The 24445-nt window shown below is 42.7% G+C and overlaps 1 protein-coding gene across 1 annotated transcript; it reads right to left on the reverse strand.

Annotated features, from left to right (window-relative positions):
- PCBD2 (pterin-4 alpha-carbinolamine dehydratase 2) lies at positions 1–24426 on the reverse strand (the record flags this gene model as incomplete). The annotated part of the gene is made up of 4 exons (XM_082063654.1): positions 1–2537; positions 3929–4009; positions 21728–21859; positions 24232–24426. The coding sequence occupies 4 exons, from the start codon at positions 24424–24426 to the stop codon at positions 2442–2444; spliced, it is 504 nt and encodes a 167-aa protein (XP_081919780.1). The 3' UTR covers positions 1–2441.
- Between the last annotated feature and the right edge of the window lie 19 nt (positions 24427–24445).

Raw genomic sequence — 24445 nt, forward strand, 5'->3', positions numbered from 1 at the left:
AAGAAAGCAGAAGCTGTTTATTCACTAGTTTTGTCATGCACAGCAACGCTCACAAAACACACTTCCAGGTCTGGGGGATGCCCCATATGTTAACAAGAAATTATGGCTAAACAAGTACTGACTTAGAAACCATGAGTGTTTCAAAGCCACCTTCCCCTTTTCTGAGTATTTTTGCCTCTGCCATTCAGGATCCTCAAAGCACCACGGCTGCACAGCTCCACACCATAGCTGGACAGTGCAGCTCTCTGAGCTACATTAGTCGGTGGGGAATTTTTTTTCCTCGGAGTATGTAAATAAATATCAATACTCTAAACCAAAGACCTCCCAGTAACTAAATATTATTTATCTTAAATTTATCTTAAAACTAAACAGCTTTGTCACATATGTTTAATAACAAAGAAACAAATTACAAAGGAGGAATTTGATTTTATTGGTTTTATTAAAAGTGATTGCATTATGTATCAATTTCTAACAGAGTTTTCACAGTTCATCAGAGATGTTGTCAAAACTCTGGGTGAGGCTCATTTTATTTCCCCACCAGTAACAGGAGACATCACAGCCTGCTTGTTTGTTTTAGTTTCATTAATTCCTCACAACAGTGACCATTTTCAAGCCATATCGGGGAAATCTGCCACCTCGCTGGGGAAAGGCACTTGTGAGCAAAGAACATTTGCGCACATAGTCTGAATTTGGTTCTTTTTAGGCATTAACTTGATATCCCAAGTAGGGTTACCGACAATAAACCGCAACATCTTACATCTTGCTTCCCGTGATCAATTAGCACATGACAGCGCACTTGCTAAGGATTAACAAAAAATACCTTTCCTATTTTATCCACATGAATCCTTGCATGGCAGCTAGTGACATTTTGTATCGCAAATATCTGAGAGACCACACACCTCGCATATACACCCGATACAGATTTTGGCACTCGTGTATCTCCCTTCTCGGTAGCTGTGCCGCCACGGTGTCATTCGAGCAATGCACTCAGGCATTTCAGAGGTGTCAATCTCCTGGGAGCTCCGCACCCAGAGCTGCTTGCAGGGCATGATGGTGCACGTTGGGGACACTCGGCAGTGGGATTGCAAGCCTTAAGCAGGATGAAATCTCCATGCCGGCAGCGGAAATCTGTCTCGGTGAGGATCATAGGATAAAAACAAAGACCTTGAAACCACCAAAGAAATTGTTCTTAACCTCATCAGTGGGATCTGCAGCTCTTGGAACAATGCTTGCAATGACTAATTGTAGCTACTGAAAGAAAAAAAAAAAGGGGGTGAGCATAGCTTCAGTTGAGCCCAGCTTAGCAAGAATCCTGTGAATGCCACTTCCTCCGCTGTCGGCAGCTCCCATCGGTGCTCCAGGCGCTCGGCCAAGCTGGTCCCCAACAATCTGGCAGATAGGGGAGCGTTACAACACAAATAATCCTGCAAGGTGCTGAGCACTGACCTGACCCAGCCAAGCCCTTAAGCGGATGCTTCATTTAATGATGTGAGCGTCAGGAGCTCACTGGAATTCCTTCGTATTTGCTGGACTAGAGCTGAATTTTGCAGGAACTGCAGGATCCAGTCCTGCACCTCAGACAGGGAATGGTTCTCAAGCACACAGCAAGACTTTTGCTGGACATGGCTGTTCCCCATCTGAGGTGCAGGAGCTGTTGGACAAGCACAAGAGAAACACCAAAACGAAGAGCTGTAACTGCTGGTTGAGCTGCAAACTCCAAGGAAACATGATTTAAGAAATTGTTTACACTGAGGATGGTGAAACACTGGCCCAGGTTGCCCAGAGAGGTGGTGGATGCCCCATCCCTGGAGACATCCCAGGCCAGGCTGGACGGGGCTCTGAGCAACCTGAGCTGGTGAAGATGTCCCTGCTCATGGCAGGCATGGGACTGGATGAGCTTTGAAGGTCCCTTCCAACCCAAACCATTCTGTGATCATCAGCTGCTTGTGCTGCTCTTACCAGCGTCCCTTGCACTTGCCACCGGTCACTGGTAGAGATGGAGGGACCAAGCCAGAGGGGACTGACCCAGCCTGGCTGCTCTGACGCTGTCTGCAGTGCCAAGACATACAGATCTATAGGAGGGACGCGGCAGGGCACAGGGCAGGCTCACGTGGCAGCTGTCACCAGCCTCAGCTGCTGTGGGCTTGGGGAACACCGACACATGCGAGTAGGCTACTCCTTCCATTCCAGCTTATTTTACTTTCTAGAAAAGGATTGTTTGAAATTGATTTGTTGCTGGTTTAGCTGCTAAATATTTTAGGCGGAGCCAGCAATGGCAGAGGACAAGCATCTAGAGGGGTCTTGGACTAAAAGGTTAAGATACTCTTTCTACAAAATATCTTGTCTCAAGGGTTTTGTGAAATCAAGGTTACAAGGTATAAAGGACACCATTTAAATAAAAAATACTTGTGGACACTGTATTAAAACATTTTACATCTCTGTTACACTGAGGCAGCAGCTTTGTCAATAAACTGAGCCAGCTTCACGTCTTTCTTGGTCAGTCCACCGCAGTCATGGGAAATCAGCGTGATCTGAACCTGTTACAAAGGAAAGGAAAGGGGTTACAAAGCCATTTTGATCTCTGCCACGTAGGCTGAGCAGCAGTTCATTGGGAATGCTGTGTGTCTCTGTAGTGAACTGGTTTTACATGATGCTCACTGGTCACGTAAACCAGGAGACATTGGAGGTGAGGAGGCTTAACAGAGCCTGAAGTCTGACCAAAGTGAGCCCCTTTGCAGAATAAAAACAGCTTTTGCATTCCTGGGCTTCATCCAAGAAGAGGTGTCTGATTAAATAACTCAATCTTTACATTTAAATTCCATGGATTGGTTTCACGAAGAACCTGGGCCAGTGACCAAGCTGCCAGCAGCCAAGTCAGGGGCCCATGCGTTTTGTTAAAAACCAGCACCCTGAAGGTGAAAAAAAACCACTGAGCTTGTTGCAGATTAATTTCAAAAAGAAAAACAAACGGACTGGTGCATTTTGCTATGACGCAGCTGCCTGCGCGGGTTTGTTTAGACTAAGCCAGATGACATGTTGGGTGTTACTCTGTCTCGCTTTTGACTGAGATTTTGGGGAGAGAGGGGTAATAAAAATTCTGAATATTCTGGAAAGCCAAGAAAAGAATGAAGAGTAGGTGATAAGGACTTTGTCTGCTGATCATTTAATGTCCCCTTAAAGAGGGTGACCTGAAGGGCTGATGAGGAGGAGCCTGTGCTGGGATGCCTCTGTTAGGGGGAATGTTCTGCTCTGGGAGTGGTGGTTCCCAGCCACAGGCTGCTTGTCCACGTGTGCTTTTGGTATATTTTTAGTGAGATAGCCATATATTTGCCAAATGCTAAAAGAAACAACTCGCTACAATGCAATGAGAAGTATTAGAAAATAAAAATAAAGGGACAGCAATCATTTCCCCCTTCACACAGCACTTTAATTCGAGGGTTGCAGTATACCTTATAAGCCTTGTAAATATGAGACCACCATCAGGTAATATTATAAAGAAATTTTATAAGCTGCTATGTTGAGACATAGGAGACTACAATTTTTAAAAAGTCAACCTTAAATTGAGACTGCCAGGCTCCCATTTAGGTACCTATACATCGACAGTCTGCTACTTTGCACCGCTGGCTCCCGACCTGTTACACAGAAAGGAATGAGGCTTGGTGGGTAGTTTTAAAACAGTCATTTATCCAGGTTGGCTAAATAAGAGTTTAAAGGCTTCTACTTTACTTTGAGATCTCAGCCAGAGTGGTAAAAGACAGGTCCCCAGAGTTTGATTCCTGGGGCCATACATATCACCACTACAAATATCTCAATATGTCTTTAAAATCCCAAATATCTTTACAAAGACACACAACCTCTTACCATTCCCCTACCTCCTCCTTGCATATAAACTTGCTATGCCTGTAACTAGGGCTGGTGAACAGCTTACCTTGCTGTAGACATTAAACCATTCCGGGTGGTGATTCATCTTCTCTGCTTGTAGAGCAACACGTGTCATAAATCCAAAAGCCTAAGGAGAGAAAGAGCAAAGAGGAAAATGCTCCTTCACCTGCCAGGACTGGCAGCAGATCTGCAAGAGTCACCCCAAAAATCTCAAAAACTCCTGGAGATGCTCCAGGTTGCTGCACCGCGGCCTTGTGTGCGTTCAAGGAGCATTTCACCTTCTCATGATACCGATGCATTTCCTGAGGCTGCTGAAATCATCCCCTTCAGACCTCAGTAAATCACCCTGCTCGATGTTACTTACTCCAGGATTCAGAGCCATTGCACAAGAGCAATGATTTTACCTTTGGCATCCAACAGTGATTTTTAAACATACAAACCCCTCATCCCTTACTGCATCTTCAAAATGTGCCGTTTCCAATTAAGCATCAAGCCACAGCATTACTGATACCACTTCCAGAAACGCATCCTTTCATGTAGCTATTTTGCTATTTATTTTACTGGAGTAAGAAAGGTGGCAGGGAAGTTTGCCCCCCTGATTTATGAGAAAATATTTTCCCTTAAAATGAGTTAAAATTGGTTTCCCAATCCTCCATTCCTGTATTCTGCACAGCATGCTCCCTCAAGATGCAGGTTTTATCACAGGCTCAAGAAGAAAATAATAGCAGGACCATGCCAAAATACTTCGAAGCAAATCACTACATTATAAAGCAAATTAGAATGTCCATGTAAATCAAGAACATGATTACGCAGCGAGGCCCAAATGGCTTCAGTGCGTGAGCAGGACGCCCCTAAGTCAGCGCATTTTGTTCATACTGAGCACCATCCGTTGGGGTTCAGGACCCAAATTAACATGCAAAGCAAAAGTAACATCCACATTATAGTCTGGTTCATATTATAATACAACAAACTCAACAAAACCCTACCTGATTTAGGGTTTTTTTTGTGCTAATTTATGGAAGAGAATGTATATAGCCTGCATTCCAGCAAGTGATGGCAGTTTCAAACAAACATGTGGTCAATGAATAACATATAATGGTTGATAATAGTTTCAGTCTTTTTTCCTCTCACAAATTACAAAAAAACTTTAAGAAAAAACAAAGAATCGGTGCCTGGATGAAGTATGACTTTGTTAGTTGCTTTGCCAGTCAAATGAATGCAAACGTTATAATCAGGGGAAATCATTCCAATAAGGTTTGTCATTTGGAAATCACCAAACTGTCAGCAATTAAAAAGCTTTTTTCTTTGACCCAGGAGCATTCCAAAATTTGGGGAAACCTAACTTCCCTTGAAGCTCTCACTTGGTTTAGTTTTACTTCAAGCGAACAATTAATTTTAAAAATTTGCAAATGTTTCAGGAGCATGTTTGAAGCAGAAAGCTCCAAGTTGTGCATTAGATGTTAGCAATGATTTGCAAAACTTCTGCATTAATAGTGCTGAACGATACTCAATTTAAATGTTTTTAGACTGTTCACAGGCTTAATAGGAATGTATTTCCAACACAGCAATCTATACAGAAATGTCCCCAAAAGTTTAAAACATGCATCTGCAACTACATTGCCTCTGTGCAACCAGACAGCAGGGGAAAAATAGATTGAATCTATGGAATCCCTACCAAGTTAATGTGTGCTCTACCAGTGTCTGTCCATCTGAGGAACTCACCCACCTACATATATATGCAGGTTATATTACACATTGTACAATCTCCATTAAGGTCTTAAATACTTCCTTTGCTAATTAAATGAATTGGAATGCTATTGTTTATGAATCACCTTTATATTTGTAGAGCCGTAACCTTTCTTTGGGAAAATACAATTGGCTCTGGAAGGAAAAGATATTTAGGTTTGATTAGATATGAAAACACCATTACATAAAATCAGTTTGGACATTTCTTCACGTCTTGAAACTTGATCGGTAATTTGGTCTAATTGGTGATCAAGGAAACTATCTTGTGATCAATTAAAGTAATTACCACATTCCGGCAACACAACCAACCTTAATTTGAGCAGGAGTCTGCACTTCTTCAACTTTAATTAAAAATAATGAAAATTATTAAGCAGTCTGCAGTGCAAGATCATTGTCAAGACTGCACTGGTGGGCAGAGTTTATCAGACCATCACACATTTCTTGATGAAAGTGGGGCAAGTACTTCGTTCCCCACAGCGAGACCCAACACAATTTTGACTTTTGTTATATTAGTAACAGAGATCTGCAGCCCCTCAGCTGCTACCAAGAACTTTTTCAGATTTTTCCCTGAAAAAAATAAAAAGAGAGGAGAAAGAAAGGATTTGTGCATTTTCTAGAAGGCATAAAGAAGTGCTAAAAGAGGCTTTGGTGTATTAAATATTATCAAGTATTCTGATATTTCAGTAACAGGCACACTAGGCAGACATTTTCAGTTTAACCCTTTTAGGACATTTGGGCTAAAATAACATCCAGACATACAGGTTACTATAAATAAGTTCATCATGTCTCCCAAGTGACGGCAGACAGAGAGTCCCTTCAATGAGCCACAAACATCATTAGAAAAAGCAGCAAGTGAAGGAATCCTGCACAGACAAGGAGATGCCCCGGGTGTACTAGTATGTCTCTTCCCTTCATATCTTTTAAGATCATGAAAGAAGGACCTAAAGGAACTAAAACCTGGTGTTTCAGTCATAACATTACTTCTAAAACGTTATTTTAATACCACCAGCCATAGTATGCCTCTATGAGATACAAATTGGAGCTACAATTGGAAGAACAAGTTAACCTAATAAAGTAAAAAAAAATAAAAACAACAAAACCACAAAGCACAAACCAAAACAAACAAAAAAAAACCCCAATCCAATCAAACACAACCCCACACACTTTAAAATATTCAGCTGTCGCATAGTGTCTTGGGACGGGCCCAACTTCTTTTGAAAGTGACAAAATATGCCATCAGAAAATAAAACTTAATGTGACTTCTGTTGCCTGAGAATGGGAAAACCAGGGCCAGACACTTTGCTGTCAGAAGTGGGAGGAAAAGATGAAATTCCATCTGTCCCTCTGCGCCGCACGCGGCTGCACGGCTCTGGGAGAACCACAGCATCCCGGAGCTAATCTGCTATTATTCTTCCTTTCACACTTCTTAAGCAAGGAATCAATTCATCTTAATACTTTTAAAACATGCTGCTTTTGTACAACGCTTGCCAACATTATCTTGATGAGTTACACATCAAAGCAACACAGGTCGATATGTCGTGCTAATATATCACCGCCCGCAAGTCCCTAGTGATGGATTATCCCAGAGCATCTCCAGAACAAAGCAGCTGACAGTACTTGACTCAAAAGTGGAGATATTCAAGAAAAACAGCTGAAAGGCTCAACAATATAACAATACACACTTTTTATTTATTTGTTCTAAAATGCGTACGCTAGGAAGAGCATACCCAGGCTTGTTAAATCCTTCGGACACTCAGCCAAGGAAACCATATGCTAATCACAAGTACATTAAGGTTTCTGCCTCCCATCTGTCATTATTACACTGGAGGTAGCATTAACCTTGACCTTCTGGCGTGCGAGGGCTACCTGTCTTCCCTTCCCCACCCACCCAGCCTGCATCTGTATCATTTATCAGTGGGAAATGAATAAATAAAACAAGTTATAGCGACATTGTCATACAAGGCAATGATGACGACGCCTCACACATTTGCTTTCCATTCATCCCAGTGAAAACCACCCAGTATACAGCACGTGTTCTCCGGAGGAGTTCGACACGTGTAACAACAATAAACTCAAATCCTTAAGGTTCACTTCCAAACTGCAGAAGCTTTCACATATCCAGCTGACATTACTACCTAACAGTGAGCTATGGGTCAGCAGACAAAAGGAAAAATAGCTTGACATTAATGAGGTTTTAAGTTATGTTTAGCTAGTCACATGAGTTTGACTCAATTTCATGACATTTTCTGTTGTGCTCTCAAGAAAAATGCAGGGTTTGTTTAACTCTCCATTAAGAAAGATTTTTACCTTACAAATATGCAAAACTCATCTCACAAGGCTACACTCTTCATCTGAAAATTACAAGATGGTTAAAGCACACCAGAAAAAAGAGGAATCCAACTGGTATTTAGGAAGGTGATGGCAGCATGGGAGAACAGGTATTCATTCTCAAAACCACATGCCCATTGTGGGATTCTTCCCTGATGGGCTCATCTGCCTGCCTGAACCATCCCCAAGGACGCCACATTCATGTCGCATTAGATATTTTCATTTTTTCTTCTTTTTTCTTGGCCCTGTCTCTATTCAACCATGACATAAACCAGGGGAACGCCTTCCCACTGCTCTTTGCCTTTTTAATACCATTCCAAGAACAGCCGGACAGTCCTTGAGAATGCAACTAAATCATGTCCCAAAATAGAGCTACACTCAGATTATTCTTGTCCCCATCTCTCCGGTGAGAGTGGAAGCGATGGCCATGCCGGCTCCAGCATTGTGCCCGTGTTTCCCTGCTCCCTCCATCCCTTCCCACCCAAACACGGGCAGCCAGAAGGCTCTCAAGGTGAGCAACAACTCTCACATCACAGCCAGATATATTTTTTAATAGCCCAAGCCAACCTCCCCACTCCCCAGGCATCGCTCAGGACTGGGGAAAGCCATACTCCAATGACACTAAAAGGGAAGGGACGGCAGAGGAATACTGCAGACATACGGCCATTTCTGTCTACGTAACAAAATGTGAAACTAGAAAACCCCCCCACAACTACAATCTCAAATGTAATTGCCTATGCTTTTCCGCGTTTACAATATCCTTTTAACATCCAGCACCAACTACTCGCATCGCCCATACTTATCTGCACGCATTACTTATACAGAACTGAAATGCTGCTTTGCTCTCTAAAAAAGTCACCTTTTTATATTCATACTACAGCTGTAAACACTGCTCTCCATGTTAGATCTGTGAAGACCTTTACACCATGTTCTGCAAAGAACGCTGTTTCTGTCTCCCAAGACTTGTTTACAATTATGTCGGTGAAGAAACTAGCTCGCCAGCTCTATATCAAACATTTTTGACAGCAAAAGCACAAACACTGATCTATTCTAAGTAGTTTGCCACTCTATGTAATCTTGGAAAAGGCATTCTTGCCTTTGATTCTAAAAATGTTTATACTTCATACATTATGCAAATAGTTTTTATATATTAAGAAATAATGCAAGTAAAGCTCAAGTTAAATTAAATTCTTCAACAATAACCTTGCCAAAGCACTGATTTTCCTATAAAAAAAATTATTCCAATTTGTTGATCTTACATTGGATGAAACATACTGTAACAATCTTCATAATTTATGTCCTGTTGGGACACTATGATTTAAAGTAACATAATACAGACCAGCATCACCGCTAATCTAAACCACCTGACCAGATAAACAACAGCTTCCCCTTCTCTCTTCATTGAGGGTATTTCTGTTTATTGTCATATGATTTACCAATTTGAAGAACATGAAGAATAAATGGAGGCAAAGAGGAGCAGGGCTGGGAGGCACGGCCTTTCCTCAACAGGGACGTTTCTCACACAGGTACCGGTACAATGTCAAGAGCTGCAGGAGATGACAGAAGGCAATTTCAGGAATTCTGTCCCAGGAAAAGCCCAAACCACTTGGAATTTTACACTCGCTGGGCAGGATCCAGACCAGGCGCAGCACTAGACACAACACTGTCCTGATGCTGCTTGAGATGCAGCTTCTCCAAAAGAGGTTTGAGTCAAGGGCTTCATCTCCCAAGCTCAGCAGTGACCTAAGTGATGACATCAGTTGTCACAAAGCAGGTGCAAGAGTCATTTGCCCCCTCTGAGACTCAACTGGTCTGGAAAAACAAATACAAATTTTCATCTGAGGCCGAGGGACATGGGATCAACACGAGCAAAGGGACCAAAGAAGGCAGAGAGCAGGGACCTGCTCTTACAGCCTTCTCCTCGCTCGCCTTTCCTCTTCCCTTGTGCTCACTAAGTGTGTGACATTCACACACTTCTGCACAACAAAACTCAACTTTATCTTTTCTCAGTCTGTTAATATCAGGATTTTCATAACTGCTGACTTTAGATATATTTTTCTCTTATTGCTGATAACACAAAATGTTACATCTGTTACCATCTTCCTCATCACATCCTGACTTCCCCAGCAGCCTCACTGCCGAGAATCCTTTTTCCTATTCTCGTTTTTATTACAATAAGTGATTGCACCTGGATTTTGTGAACAGAAGGCAGATAATATTCTCAGTGATTCAATGAACAGACTTCACGCCAAAATTAATCACCTATTGTACCCAAAAGATTTACAGACTTGATGGAGTAGAAGTGAGAGAACATGGAGATGTTGTAAAACGGCATAAAAACCTTTTTCTGTGAGTGATAAAAGTTTCAAGCCTAGACTCTGCTGGCTCAATACAACCATATTACAAAGCACATTCATTTGCTTATGGGTAGATAAAAATAATTACAGTTGCCCATAAAGACTATTGCAAAATCAGTAGACATCCTAAATCCCAACCTAACCTGGAACAAGGTCCCATTATATCTGTGATATATCACTTCACAGAAATATTCAAAATAAATGCCCTTTTCGCCCCAGTTCCTTAGCACTCTAGGTAACACAGCCTCATAAATATTATTTATTCAAAAATACAGAACTCTAAATTAGATTTTAGAGAGAAAGAAGGAAAATAATCCCTGGTTTCAGGACTGAACTAGAACACAGAATAAGTCCTCCTGCCACATAGTCAGCTAAATGTGACTCTCCACCTCCCAAGCCAATTTTGTATGCTTTGTGCTCAAAAATGGAATATAAAGGTTGCACTTAGGAGGTTTACACCAAATAAAATGGCTATTTCAAGAAACATTACTTTTTAAAATGAGCTTTTTGCACTCTACCTAAAAACATTAAATAATACAGCGAAGCTCCCATTAACCAAGCACCTGCTAAAGCAATCAGTCACTTTAAATAATAAACTCTCTTGGCTGCACAACTGAAAGAACAACGATAACTTCACTTGTTAAAGCAAATGTTTGGCCCAGCAAATGAAACCCCTGGCTGGACTGTAATAAAGCCATCACACAAACCACCGCAAAAATAAACCCGTAACAAGGTGCGGTTGGTCTTCAGTTCCAGCCCTGTGAGTTCAGACACCCTCTGCCAGGGCGCTGCCCACCGACATCCTTCGTGCTGCACAAGGATGCTGCCACTTGGGCAATGAACCAGCCTCAGCCACGACAAGAAGCCATGGCAAAAATTAATAAAAATTAATTTAGGTGATTGCCCCACTTCAAAAAAGGTGCTCAAATCCTCTGACTTTGTTAAAGAGCTCAGGTACGGTGCAGAAGAACAGAGACATTCAGTATCCCGTCGCACCATGTTTTGGATGGAACAGACCTGGTGAGATCAGGACAAAATATTACTGGTTTACCCCTGTTTCTTTTTAAACACACATGAAGGAATTGTTTCATTCTATAGACATGAATATGAAGTTCACATGCCATGCATGCTGTGGATAACATAGGGAGTGCTCAGACAAAATTCTACTTGGTCTTTTGGCCAAGATTACACGTACTACCAGTTTAATATCCAAAATCTTCTCTGCTGAGTATCCAAGGGCAATCATATCCTGTCTTTGATAACCCCCTAAATCTCTGCCATTTATGATCCTAGGAAAACATCAAAGAGTGATAAGAAAGGCACTGCTTTCTGATGGATTAAGAGAAGTTGTTCCTGGTCCCATGACCATTCCATCTTCCACTATCCCCCTTACCCACTACACTGTCAGCTTTTTTGTTTTGGTGTTTTTTTGTTTTTTTTGTTTTTTTTTTTTTAAGACAGGGTCAACCTTTCCAACATGTGACAAAGAAAGCACGATGGAGTTGTGAGGAATTCTCAAGAGGTCTTCTGATCACCCTCTTGGCCAAGCCAGAAGCTAAAAAGACCTAATGCTATGAAACAAAGCAAACTGAGGAACATTTACTGCAGATCCAGCCAGGGATGCTGAAAGCATCCTGCTGTATTGTCAGAATGGGTCTTCATGTTTGGCTTTTAATTTATATTGCACTATAAAATTCAAACATTATTTTGCAGACAGACATTTCAACTCTAAAAGTAACAGATCCTTTGAAGAAAGATTAGGAGAGAGCAAGCATCTTCCTCTTTGCGGCATCCTTTGGTCTCAGAGCAGTTTGGTACCTTGCCTGGTTTGCCATGCCCACTGCTCCCCCTGTGATCTGTAGGCCACCTAGACCTGTGCTTCATCTCCCGTCCCTGGTATTTGGAAGAATGAGTGGAGCAGATCATGGAGAAATGGAGGAATGCAACTGCCCTTACTCACATTATTAAGAACCACGCTCATTTAAGTGCCAACAATTTAGATAAACAAGCTATATTTGACATTTTCAGCAGTCTTCAGACCCCTCCACATGCTCCAAGTACATGCCCGAAGTGGCAGAGTACATTCAATGTACAATATATTGAGAGGTCCCATTAATTTTTTTTGGCTGGTTGATTTTTTTCACTAAGATACAAGGGTTCCTCTGGGTAATCCACACCATTAGTACATCGGTACACCTGGGAACAGAGAGAGAGGCTCGTAAGGGGAGACAAATACTAATTCTCAGTCCTCTAGCAAACACCAAATTCTTTTACAAATTCATAGAAGCACATCATGAAGGGAAACCCTTTGTACACCTCTGGTTTTTCATTAGATTGGGCATTACAAGATGCATGCAGAAACACAACATCCTGGGCTTGTACAGCCAATGGTGGTTTAGCTTGCTACAACCACCCACCTACTGTATCATGGAATAAAGATTCTCCCAACCACAGACACCTTGGTCATACACAGACATAACTTTAACTGCCTACTGTTATCACAGCGTGAGCAAAATCATACTAAATCATGAAACCAGGGCATTCCTCTTTGATCTGAGGAATAAAACCCACCTTTTCCTACACAGCACCCTTAGCACTAGGTAAGCCCAGCAGTGAGGTGCTGACTCAGCATGGGGGCCCCCACCAAATCCCTCCAAGATATCACAGCCAGCTTTATGTTTGTCCAAAGCAACTTGTTATCTCAGCCCAACAAAATTAAAAGAAGAGAAGGGGAAGAGGAAGATGGGAAGCTCTCTCCATACGAAGCAGGCTTGTGGGAATAAAGAGGAATAAAAGAAAAAATAAATTACACTCACGTCACCTCGATAAACTGTGGGCCTGCCAGTGGCTTTTCAGAGCAGATGTAACGTTTTAGCCAACCGTGATTGTTTGTGAAAGAAATAATTCTGATCAAAACCCCGAAATTGCAGCCAGCAGAAGCGCTGCACTTCATCACATTAATCCGGGCTGACGGGGAGCGGTGAGCGGAGATTCCGACTGCGAGAGGAGCAGATGTGAAAGGTCAGTGCTGGCCCGCGACTTCAAACCCCTTAACGTGTAAAACAGTGTGCATTAAAGCCCGAAACGGCTCACCGCGGGATTAACGGATGTCTGCTAAGCGGGTTTGATGTGCTTTTTTTGGTGAGTAATGGTTAATTTTTAAATAGGGGCGTTACAGATTTATTTTAGTTGATTCTGCCAGCCAGCGTCCATTTTTAATTACAATTGCAGAGGATAATATCCCAAAGCTTCTCCCTCCTTCATGGGAGTAGGAGAAAGCGAGAGCTGCTGGCATAAAAGGCAATTAATGGTTTGAAAACACAGTCAGGCATTATTCCAAAAGCAAGAGGATGCAAAAGGTTAAACAACCAGGACAGGGAGATGTACTGTTTGCATTTAATCAGTATCTTTCCAGCATTCCCATAAAAATAAATTGTAATGCATAGAGAGTAGCAAGACACCAGGTTTCCTTAACTGAAAAAGTAGAAAATCATTCTGAGTGACCATCTTCTTCAGCAAAGGCAGCATCAGTCATACTTGCATTTTCCCAAATGAAGGTGTCCAACTGCATTCAAAATTGTGACATTTTCCGAAGGTGGTTTAACAACGAAAGAGTCTGAACTTTAGTTAAAATCAAGTTGACCTGCTCACTTTTGCAGTTCTTTGGTACAAATGTAACGCAGCCCTGCCCACATGGCCGATACAGCATTTGTTCTATTTAATTCAAAGAGTGATCAATCAATCTGTGCAGCTGAAAAAAATGGAGAAACATTTCTTCTACTCCAAATCTACAAGACAGCTTGTGAAATCCAAAAGGAATTCTGACAAATAATTTCTTTTGCACTTTCAGATCAATGCATGAAACAAGCACAAGGCAAATACTGTAATAATTTTTACATGAGTGATAATAAATCCATCTTTTAAGGAAAGCATTTGTATTAGAGCTAACTGGAGAGCAGCTCAAAGGTCAGCTGGGCAAATTTAAGCAGTGGCCTGTTTAAATGGAGATACAACAGGTCTCCTCAGTGGGGCAAACTCAGCCACTAGGAATGCCACCGCCCCCAATAATTATAACCAATAAAATAATGGTTTATTCTAGGGTGAAATATGACTTAGCTCATCAAGAAAATGAGCATCCCTAATGACAGCTAAGTCACAAGAAAAATTAAATGGATGCAACTTATCCAACACCTATGATGGGCCACCTTGCATGATGAAAGAGATGAAGGACATTCCTGCTCTGAATCTTTAACTTCAACATGATTAATTTTATTTAAATATGACTAATATAATGACATTTTATACAATCCTGGCAGCCTGATACTCGTGGTACTGCCAGGATGACGTTATAATGGTGACACTGGTACTATTAACTTGTCCCAAGCAGATGGGACACAAGGACAGTGCGACCCGTACACACAGACCCTGGCCAAAGAGGAGATAAGATACCCCACAAGGAGAAGAGGAGCAATCACTGCTCATCACCTGCCTGACTTTTATCAGACATTAATTTCTCATATGCAATAAACTCTGAAGTTTTAATGAAGGGACTGAAGGACAAAACAAGAGTTCCAAAATATATAAGGAAAGACTAATTGTGAAGGACTTTAAAAGACACAAGAAGCTGCTGATGCACTAAGGTTATCTGAAACAGAGAAACATTGCCAAGTGCAAAACGTTGGTCTGAAAATACTCTGGAGCACTAGCTGACTTTCCATGTGGTTTTGTACCCATGCTGATCATGAGAAAAAAATAAATCCAGTATTTCCCAGCACCAAGGATTTAATTTCTGCCTAGATGCAACCCAGTTCCTTATTTCCACCAGTACCCTGCAGAATTTCCCACCTGTAGCAAACCGCTCGCTGACAGGTAACTGTGAGCATCACTGGAGACACTGTGTCCCACCAGCAGCACATTCTCCTCTAAGGCCAGGGAAGGAGACTCAGAAGCTTTCAAACAAACCATTTCCCCAGAACACCCCCTTGTGTTCCACCAGCCTGGAGCTCCCTGCCTTCCACAGGCAGGCCAGGGGGACCACGTCCATGTCCCACAGCTGCACCTCAACCTGCCAACTCCGAGGCGAGAGCATTATTTACTGGATCACAAGAAGGCTGGACCATCCAGGAATCATATATATTTTACTGTGCACACTTGAGCATGGGTTTTGTTTCAGCCGGCAGGTTAACCTCTGCCAGTCCCAAAAACTTCACTATCAGTTTCTAATAAAGGAAAATGTCAACAGGAAGATACGCCAGAAATTCATTATTTTCAGATACAAAGATTTTTCTCAACTCTGTAAATCCATCCATAAATAATTCTGATTTATTGTAAATCGGTTATTGTATTCATAAACTCAGGGAAGTTAGTGAACAACATAACTACCAAAAGAAATACTTTCATAACTTTGCAGGTGCACAAATCATAGCATATGGGAGAGGATTCAAAGGATAACAGAAAATGAAGCAGTTTAGGAAAGACTATATGAAAACCAGCACCTACCTGGGCAGACAAAAAAACCAACATTTCATTCAACAGGCAATCTAATAAAGACTCTAGCAGAGGGAGCAAGCACACTGATACTACATTAAAACCAGCAAAAATTTAACATGCTACATTAAAAATACCAAAATTTAAAATGCTCCAATAAAAACAGCAATTCCTCCCCAAACAAATGAAAACAGGTTCGTCTTTTGATTAGCACAAGTGACAGTCGGGGGCTGAGGCTGCTCAGGCTTTGAGGTTAAACACAACCGACATAAGCTGCACCTGAATCCAATCAGTCCCTGGGTCTGAGAAGATTCACACGTGAGGGCTAAATTTGTCACAAATGGGTTGGTTTCCGATCCTCCTGTAGCCAACTTGCTTTATTCTGACCCCCATTTAACAAATCAACTTAATGGGCACTGGGAGTGCTATAAAACTTAACAATGGAGTGATTTTAACTTTTAAAATATAGTTATGAAGCAAAATGTTGGAGAGCTCCTTCAATACTGGAAATCAAATTAAATCTAGACATTTTTTAACAGTCTTGACAGATATAATCCTAGTTACCATGTAAATTTATGGTAAGCTGCTGTGATATTAGCCACAGGTGCTACTTTTAATATATGGCCCGCATCTGGCTGGGAATAAAATTTCTCAGAGGACTGAAAATGACCTCACTATCAGACAATGGAGAAGAAAAAAACCCACAAGACCACTGTGGCATATAAAATGCTGGAGATGTGATCCACAACCGAATATTTAACATGAAATTCATTTTAACTCTGCAGACTGTAGGTTAAAGGATATTATGTTCTCAATACGTAAAAGGCGTGGACAGATTTCAGCCAAACAGCCAAAAAATTAAGTACATAAAGCAGCAATGAAATACACTGCCTATGTACATAAAAACAAATTTTCCAATCTTTGATCAATCCAGAAGACAAAGCAACGTGCCGGGAGTAGGAAAAGGGAGCGTTGACACAGATGACATTACAGGGACTGGCCCCAAGTACCAGTATCGAAATAAGTAAAGAGTATTCATTACCTATTCTACAAAATGCCTTCAGATGTGTAATTGTGATATTACAATAAGGATTATCAATTTAAAGGGACAAATCTGAGTATGTCTCCCAACAGCTGAAGGAAAATAATTGGCATTTCCATGAGGACAGGGAAAAAAAAAAATGCATCTACTGTAACATGCTATGTCTGGGGTTTTTTTTGTTCTGTTTTGTTTTTCTGTATTTCAAGCAACAGAGCTAGAAAATTTAGAAAGGAAATGCAAAGTGAGAATAATAATTTCTTTAGCAGTTCTAGATTTTTTGCAGATCTTTAAATAAGTTCTCAAAAAGCAACAACTCCAACAAAACACATGTGCTTCTACTCTCATGAAGCACTGTCCTCCAAGGCGTCTCCTTACTGTCCCCTCCACTCAGGCTCATCTTTTGCCTGGTCCCGTAGCCCCAGAACAGAAGATATTTTTAAAAGCTATTTTAAATCTCTTAGAGCATTTGATTTCCTGTCATTTTACAAAATGACGTTAGAGGTCTTATGGAGACTTCCTACATGACTTTGTTTTTTTTGTTTTTTTTGTTTTTTTTTTTAAGAAACCAGCCTTAATTAAAAACTTACCCTATAAAAGAAAGCAGCTGTAAACGTTGAACCTGACCATCAGCAAATGTGCCCACCTTCGTAATTTCCTAACTGCATTTTCTGCCTTGGCGTGATTACTGAAGGAAATGCAATCACACAGGCAGTTGCCCCTTAAACCCTCTGATCAAATCCAACCAACTTTGACAAGAGACATGGAAGTCTCGGAGTTAAGATGTTCCTGCAAATTTGGCAAAAACGAGCAGCTGGGCAAAGGACCCAAACTGAGTGCTCAGCACCATCCCCTGGAGCTCTTGGCAGCCGCCTGCCCCACAGGGATTTGGCTCAAGATGAACCCGGGGAAACCCTGATTTTTAAGGCAGGTCTTTGCAGGATCAGTCCTCCCGAGATGTACTGAACTGCCATGAAAATCCTGAGATACAGGCAAGAACATCAAGGTCCTCAACAACCCTTCCCTGCCTCGATGGCCAGCTTTTAACATTAGTCCCAACGTTTCTGCGGTTTCTTTTCTGAGCGTGCAGGACAATAATTGGGAGAAGTTACCAGCGTGGTCTGAAGGTGTAAATTAACTTTCTATTGGGATTCTGAATTTTGCTTGGGCACATTGGAAGCAGACGGCTTGCTCCACAGCTGAAGAGAAACGTTTTTAGTAGCACAAAGATATTAATGGACTAGAGCGTGTCTTCTTGGTACTACACAGCGGTCCAAAAGCATCACTAGCTGCTTTTCTCTTCCCTGCAGCCAGGGAAAAAGGCCCTGAATAAGCTCCCTGATGTGGCTGTGAGGTTCACAGAGACTCACCAGCCCCTGGATGTGTGGCAGGGCTCGAGACTTGCCATGGCTGGTCTGAGCACATGTGCTGGCCAACACCTCGCTCATGGTCAGAGCTTTCTGCCAAGCATGTGCATCATGTGGGTCCTTGGGGCAGTGCACCCAGCGATGGGCCTGGAGGTAGAAGACTCTGATTTTAACTCCTTGCTACCCACCTGCTGTTCAACAGTGGCAATAACCCGCAGCAGCTGCAAGGTGTAAGGAGGAATGGATGCACCAGTGCGATCAGCGCGGCTCTTCCAAAGTGCTCTCCTCCACAGTCGAGTTACATTTGCATTTTTCCCCTCACTGTCAACGTATTTATATTTCATACAAGGCTCAGAACACCCACCACCCATCTCACGCTGAAGGCAACAGGAACACAGACCAGCATCCAGTCCAGGACCAGTGTGTGAGGGGCACTCACCACAATAAAAGGGCTTCCAGCTGGGGCCCAGGCTGGTTTTCAGCTTCTTTTAGAGAATTGTACCCAAAAAGCCCATTTGCAAGAAAACGTATCTTCTGACTAACCAACAGCACCAGTGTTTTCAAGTTCTGGGTTCCAAACCAATTCCCTAAGCCAGCGGTGTCATTAGCTCGTCAGCCTTAACGGAGGCAGCCCGTCACTGATGGCTTTTACCCGAGCTAATCTCGGCCTGAAAGCTTCAGGAATCTAAATAATTCTTGTTTCACAGAAGTTTCATTTCATTCTCATGCTGAAAAGAATATACATAAACCAAACTCATGTCTACACATTTGCAGGACTTTATAATAAAAGTTGTGTTTATATTCTTAACATCTGTTGACATACACAGACTTTGTAAACCTGGCAGAGATTTTAAAGCCACAGAATTTTCCATGCATCATGAACATTATCTGCGAGAAGCAATAAAAAAAAAGCAATGAATACATTAATCATACCAATATCATCTGCAAAACATAAATCTGAAATACCTTTCATGTCAGCTCAACTACTCTTTCCTTTTTTTTATACACACCTGATTTTACACCATCTGTAAAAGGGCAGCAAGAAGATCAGTGAGGAAGTTATAATTCTCAGTCCTGTGACTTTCACTAAATACTTACACTTTAAAGAAAGAAAATAGAATATTTATTAAGTGAAATGAAATAAGTTGTATCTGCAAGTTTGATTTTTTTCATTGCAGGACTAAATTCTCCTGGAGTACCATGCAGATATAGTTCCACTTTTGTCATTTGTTCCCTAGGTGGTAATAAGCACAATATTTATTAATAGTTATTATAAACATATGCACCAATAAGCATACATCCATAATTTTAATTTACTTTCAGCTTCAACTTATTGAAAGGCAAATACTTGCTCCCTAATACCAGCTCTGAGCATCCCCTCTGGATCTGCACATTGAGCCCTTTCCCGGGACTCTGATAACAGGAACAGGTTCTGTCCTCTGCAAAATGGGGACACTGCAGTAGCTCCTACAAATCAGCAGGTGAAATTCTGCCTTCAGATATTTGCACATAAACCTTGATCCAAACAGGGGACCCACCTGCCCAGCTCGTTCTCCTGGCTGGGCGCAGAATGTTCAGTTTTGAAACCGATTTCCAGCCTCTGCTCTCATTTCTGCCTTCCCCGACATCCATGAAGGGCAAGCAAGCATGAAAGAGCATGTACCAATATCTCCCAAACAATTCAAGCGGCAATTTTTTTGTGTACCCCGTCTAAGATTACATGTACCAGAAGTATAAATGTGTACTACATCATTTACTAATGGGCATACTAAACATACTTGGCTTCCTATATTGGTCTGTGCTTCATCGATCTTCAAAGGAGGAAGACATATGGATATCTACCTATGTTGTAAGACAAACATGCACAGTCAAAACCCCACAACTTTGTAATTTTTTGCCATAGCAATGGGTTTTCTAAATATCTGCTGGTGGGGCACACTGGTTTGTCTCTTGACCTGTCTGTTGGCACACAGAAGTCCCTCTGATCAAACTGATTTATTTACAGTGTGCAAAACCACTTTTTATTAACTTTGGGACAAAAAGTCATTTCTAGTTGTGCTGAACTAACAGACTCTGACCCCGCAGAGGTGCAGTGTCATGAATATTCAAAGAACAAAGGCTGAAAATCTCAACTCTTCCAAGGGTTACTTCCACCTCATTGGTGTCAAATGTGCCGGTCTCTCCTGGTTGCTCCAGCTCAGAGCTGCCTGCACATCTCACCAAGGTTTCATGTGAGCTCCCTCTCACGGGCTTCCCTCCTTCCTTCCCCTCTGAAATATCTGATATGGTTTTATTTGTTCTGTATGAATGTTCAGGTTTGAAGTGCAATGCAGGAAAAGATGTACTCGGGGCTCTGGATGTGCTCCCTGGGCCAGCACCATCCTGCTCATGAGCTGGATTTGTCTCAGGTTTTCTCTTCTGCATTCCTCCAGCTGAGAGGGGCCAGCACCTCACCCATCTTCTCTCTACTGCCCAGGCTTTCCTTGCCATGATAGCTACTGCACAAAATGAGGGAAAAATAAAGAGCCAGCCTTACAAGTTGTTGTTTATTTAGCTCACTGTGATTCCAGAAAAAATCTTGATCAGGGTTGAGGCACGGCCATGTAAATGAGAAGTTAAGAGCAAAGCTCCAGGTCCCCCTGCACAGCAGCAAAGCCTGGAGCTCACCCTGTCCTGCTCCCAGCGGGAAGAAACAGCTCAGCAGGAGCCATCGCCCAACAGAACCTGGGGTTTCCCCTCCTACCCAGACAGCGCTCACCCCCTTCAGAAATAGAAGAGAAGGGAAACGCCTGCTCTTGGAACGTGACTTTTTTCTAAGCAGTGTCATGACCCCTCAGGAGGCAGTTTTTGAGGGGAATGTAGCCGACCGCAAATCTCAGGAGAAACTCAAGATTTCTAAAGCAAGTTTGTCACTGATGTCCAAGATGTGTTACTGTGAGTTTGGGACACGGCTCAGGATCCTGACTTCAAATGAAAAGCCAATGTGGTCTAACTCCAGCCTGCCGTGCTGAAGACACTGCGAGATCAGCTACTATGATTCATTCCACAATATACTAGAATTCTGCCTTCCTGCTGGGAAGGCAAAATGTATCATATTTTCTCCACCTTATTTCCCAAAACTTTCTGTTCTTAACCCATTTTTTCTCAAGTTTTTCCAGTCAAAAATGAACCCCACTGTCCATCAGTTACATATTTCTAGCATTGATTTATGAGTGCTAGTAATGAAAAAAATACCAGGATCAAATAATATTGGTCTAATCCCATAGTGCTGGCCCTAATATTATAATCAAGAAATTGTAATATTAGAAAAAAATCTACTTAACAACTACAAAACAGAATTAATTTACTTCACCTAATGAGATCAGAATTGGAGAGCAATCTGTCAAGGCAAACCCAAGATAGTTTGGCCCCACAAGGATGCTCTCAAATTTCTGAATATAAATACTTTCCCACCAGGATCATATGGAAATCAAAGCAATTACATTTCCTTTATATTCAAAGTGGTATATAAAAATAATTACCTGATTAAAATTTTTGAAATTGAACTCTTTGTAGATAGCGTCTCTTTCACCTAACTCAGACCAGCCAGAAGCTTTGAGATCAAGTAAAACTTGGTTCCTCTCCTCTGCTGTCAACCAGTGGGACTGCGAAGACTATTGAGGAAAAAACAACATGACAGGAGTGAGGCTGAGGTTCTCTTTTGTCCAACAATAAGAAAACCACACGATGAAATTATGGTTATGTATTGTACAAAGGTAAAGAGGTAGAAAATTCACTGTACAGTTTCTTACTGTCTATAATTTCACAGACCAGCGTAACTCAAAGCAGCCAAGAAAGACCATTTCTGTTTGGTCAGTTAAGTTCAGGAAATGCTTTTGTACAAAGCCAACAAAGAGCATCAGGCTCCTTCATGGGAATGAACACGGACACCAGCGCACCTGTACCCTCGTTCATCTCCATCATCCAAATGCCGTAACAACGGAATTAATTTTCAAATATTCCATTCTGTCATATAAATAAAGGATTATTTACATTATATGCTAAATGTACAATTACAAGGTTAAAAGGGATATCAGGGGAATATCTAAAAAGACAGAAGCAAAATAGGAAATTGTATTCTCCACAACTTGCATGTTGCTATTCCTAAGGGAGCTGGAACAGATTTCAAGATAGCACACACTGTGGAGTTCTGCAAGCAATAAAGAGCTTTTAAACTCACAATGAAAAGAAAAAAAAATACAATAAAGACACAATTACGATATGCTACAAATTACTTCTACAAGCACTAGATTCTGCAAAGCACCTATGTTTAAATATGTCCTGGTTTAGGTAAATTAGCCCTTCTTAAGCCACCGGGAACACAGACGTGACAAATTACACCATCTGCCTAAATATCTGAATCCCTGTCTGAACTGCACATGAGGCCAGAGACAGAGGAAAGTTCTGCGGGGTGTTCAGAGGGGCTTGGATATAAAAAAAAAAAAGAGCAGAGACTAAGGGCATGAGAGATTACTTAGACGATACATTCCAACAGGTGGGTCTCAAACTCACATTATGAACGCCATGCTTTAATGGGACGAACTTCTGTCCCCAGCAGAACAGAACTGAAGCTGCTGTAGCCGTTAAATTAGCAGCCAGCACAGGTCTGTGAGAACCTCCAGAAAAGGACTGAGCGATTGTGCCCCAGAGCGCCCCTGGGGCGCGGGGGTCTGTGCGCACCACGGCAGCGCCGGGGGGACTTTGACTCTGGCAGCGCCGGCAGCTCCGCTGCAGAGACCGGCCGGAGCCCCAGTGCCACCAGATGGGGCTGCGAGCCCGAGCAGAGCAGGAATTAACGCAATTAGTGCGACCTCAGCAAGGCTTGGAGGTGCAGACAGCCGAGGAGAAACGTTTTCACCAATAACGAGGGACAAAACCCCCCAAACAGCGTAAATCAATCTGACGGCATCACTGCCACCGCTTGGGTTCAGCAGGATACACCCGGTCCAAGAGATGGGTTTTACAGATCGCAAAATGAACTAATTTAGGCTCTTTACGCTTCAAATGCAGCTTTGGACTCGTGAGAATACAAATATCAGATTTGTTGCTGCTGTAAGTGCAGTTGCAGGCATGAATTTCTTACACTCTTCTTTTTCCAAGCACATACAAAAAATGCCAAAGCTAATGGCTGTCTTGCAATGTATTTTTATCTGGCAAGAGATTAAATGAATAGGCTAATTTACAAAAAATCATGCGGGCGTGCTTTTTGTGAGATAGCAAAGTCCTCCAGGACTGCAACCAGGAGGCAGCACCAAGTTCGGTCCCAGCGGGCAGCAGAGATGATCTCTGTTGGTTTTAGGGACGTTGCAGTCACCTTCCCGAGACACACAGGCGTTGACAAGGCAGTGCTGTGCCTTCAAATTAAACTCTGTAGTTTTTAATAGAAACACAGAGAGTGAGTTCGATGCCAATTACAGCATTTTGATTAGGAATAAGTTACCCGCGTTAGTCCCTCCAACACATCCACAATATATTCAGAAATGCAGCAGAAAGCAGCAGGAACTTGCTTGTAAATAAAGAGGTGGGAGATGCCATTTGCATTTTCACAGTCACGCACCCACAGCACCAGAACACGGGGCCCCCCAGAAAAGCAGAAACGTGCAGTGTGGGCACCAACACACCAATATTGACCTAGCACAGAATATAATGACCTGACTCACAACACACGGGTGACATGTAATCATCGTGGGGTTTAACCTCGGTCACCGATAACCTTCATTTAGAAGAAGTTCAGGGGGGAAAAAGAACATTAAAAAATTAGTGTTAAATATTGCCGGTTCGATGGGTGAGGGCCATTAGCGATCAGCTCCATGCACAAACTCCCACCAGCCACCGGGCGGGGAGCGGGGCCGGAGGCTGCGCGCCGAGCACGCGTGGCCGTGGGCGGCCCCTCCGCTCCGCTCCCGCAGGGCCCGCAGGACCCGGCTCCGCCACCGCCCGCCCCGGTAGGGCCCCGGCCGCGCCCCCGCCCCGCCGGGCCCCTCACCATGGCGGCTCCCCGGGCCGCCGCGCCCGCCGCCCGCCGCGCTCCCAGCAGCGCCCACCGCAGCCCGGCCCCGCCGCCCGGCATCGCCGCGCTCGGCCCCGGCCCCGCCTCCGCCGCTCCGGCAGCGGGAGGAGCCGCCGCCCGGATCCCCCGGCGGGAACCGCGGCTGCAAAGCGGAACCGAGCGGGGAGACATGGAGGGAGCTGCTTCATCC

This window comes from Streptopelia decaocto, assembly GCF_964273445.1.
Source record: "Streptopelia decaocto genome assembly, chromosome: 12".
Classification (NCBI taxonomy): Eukaryota; Metazoa; Chordata; class Aves; order Columbiformes; family Columbidae; genus Streptopelia; species Streptopelia decaocto.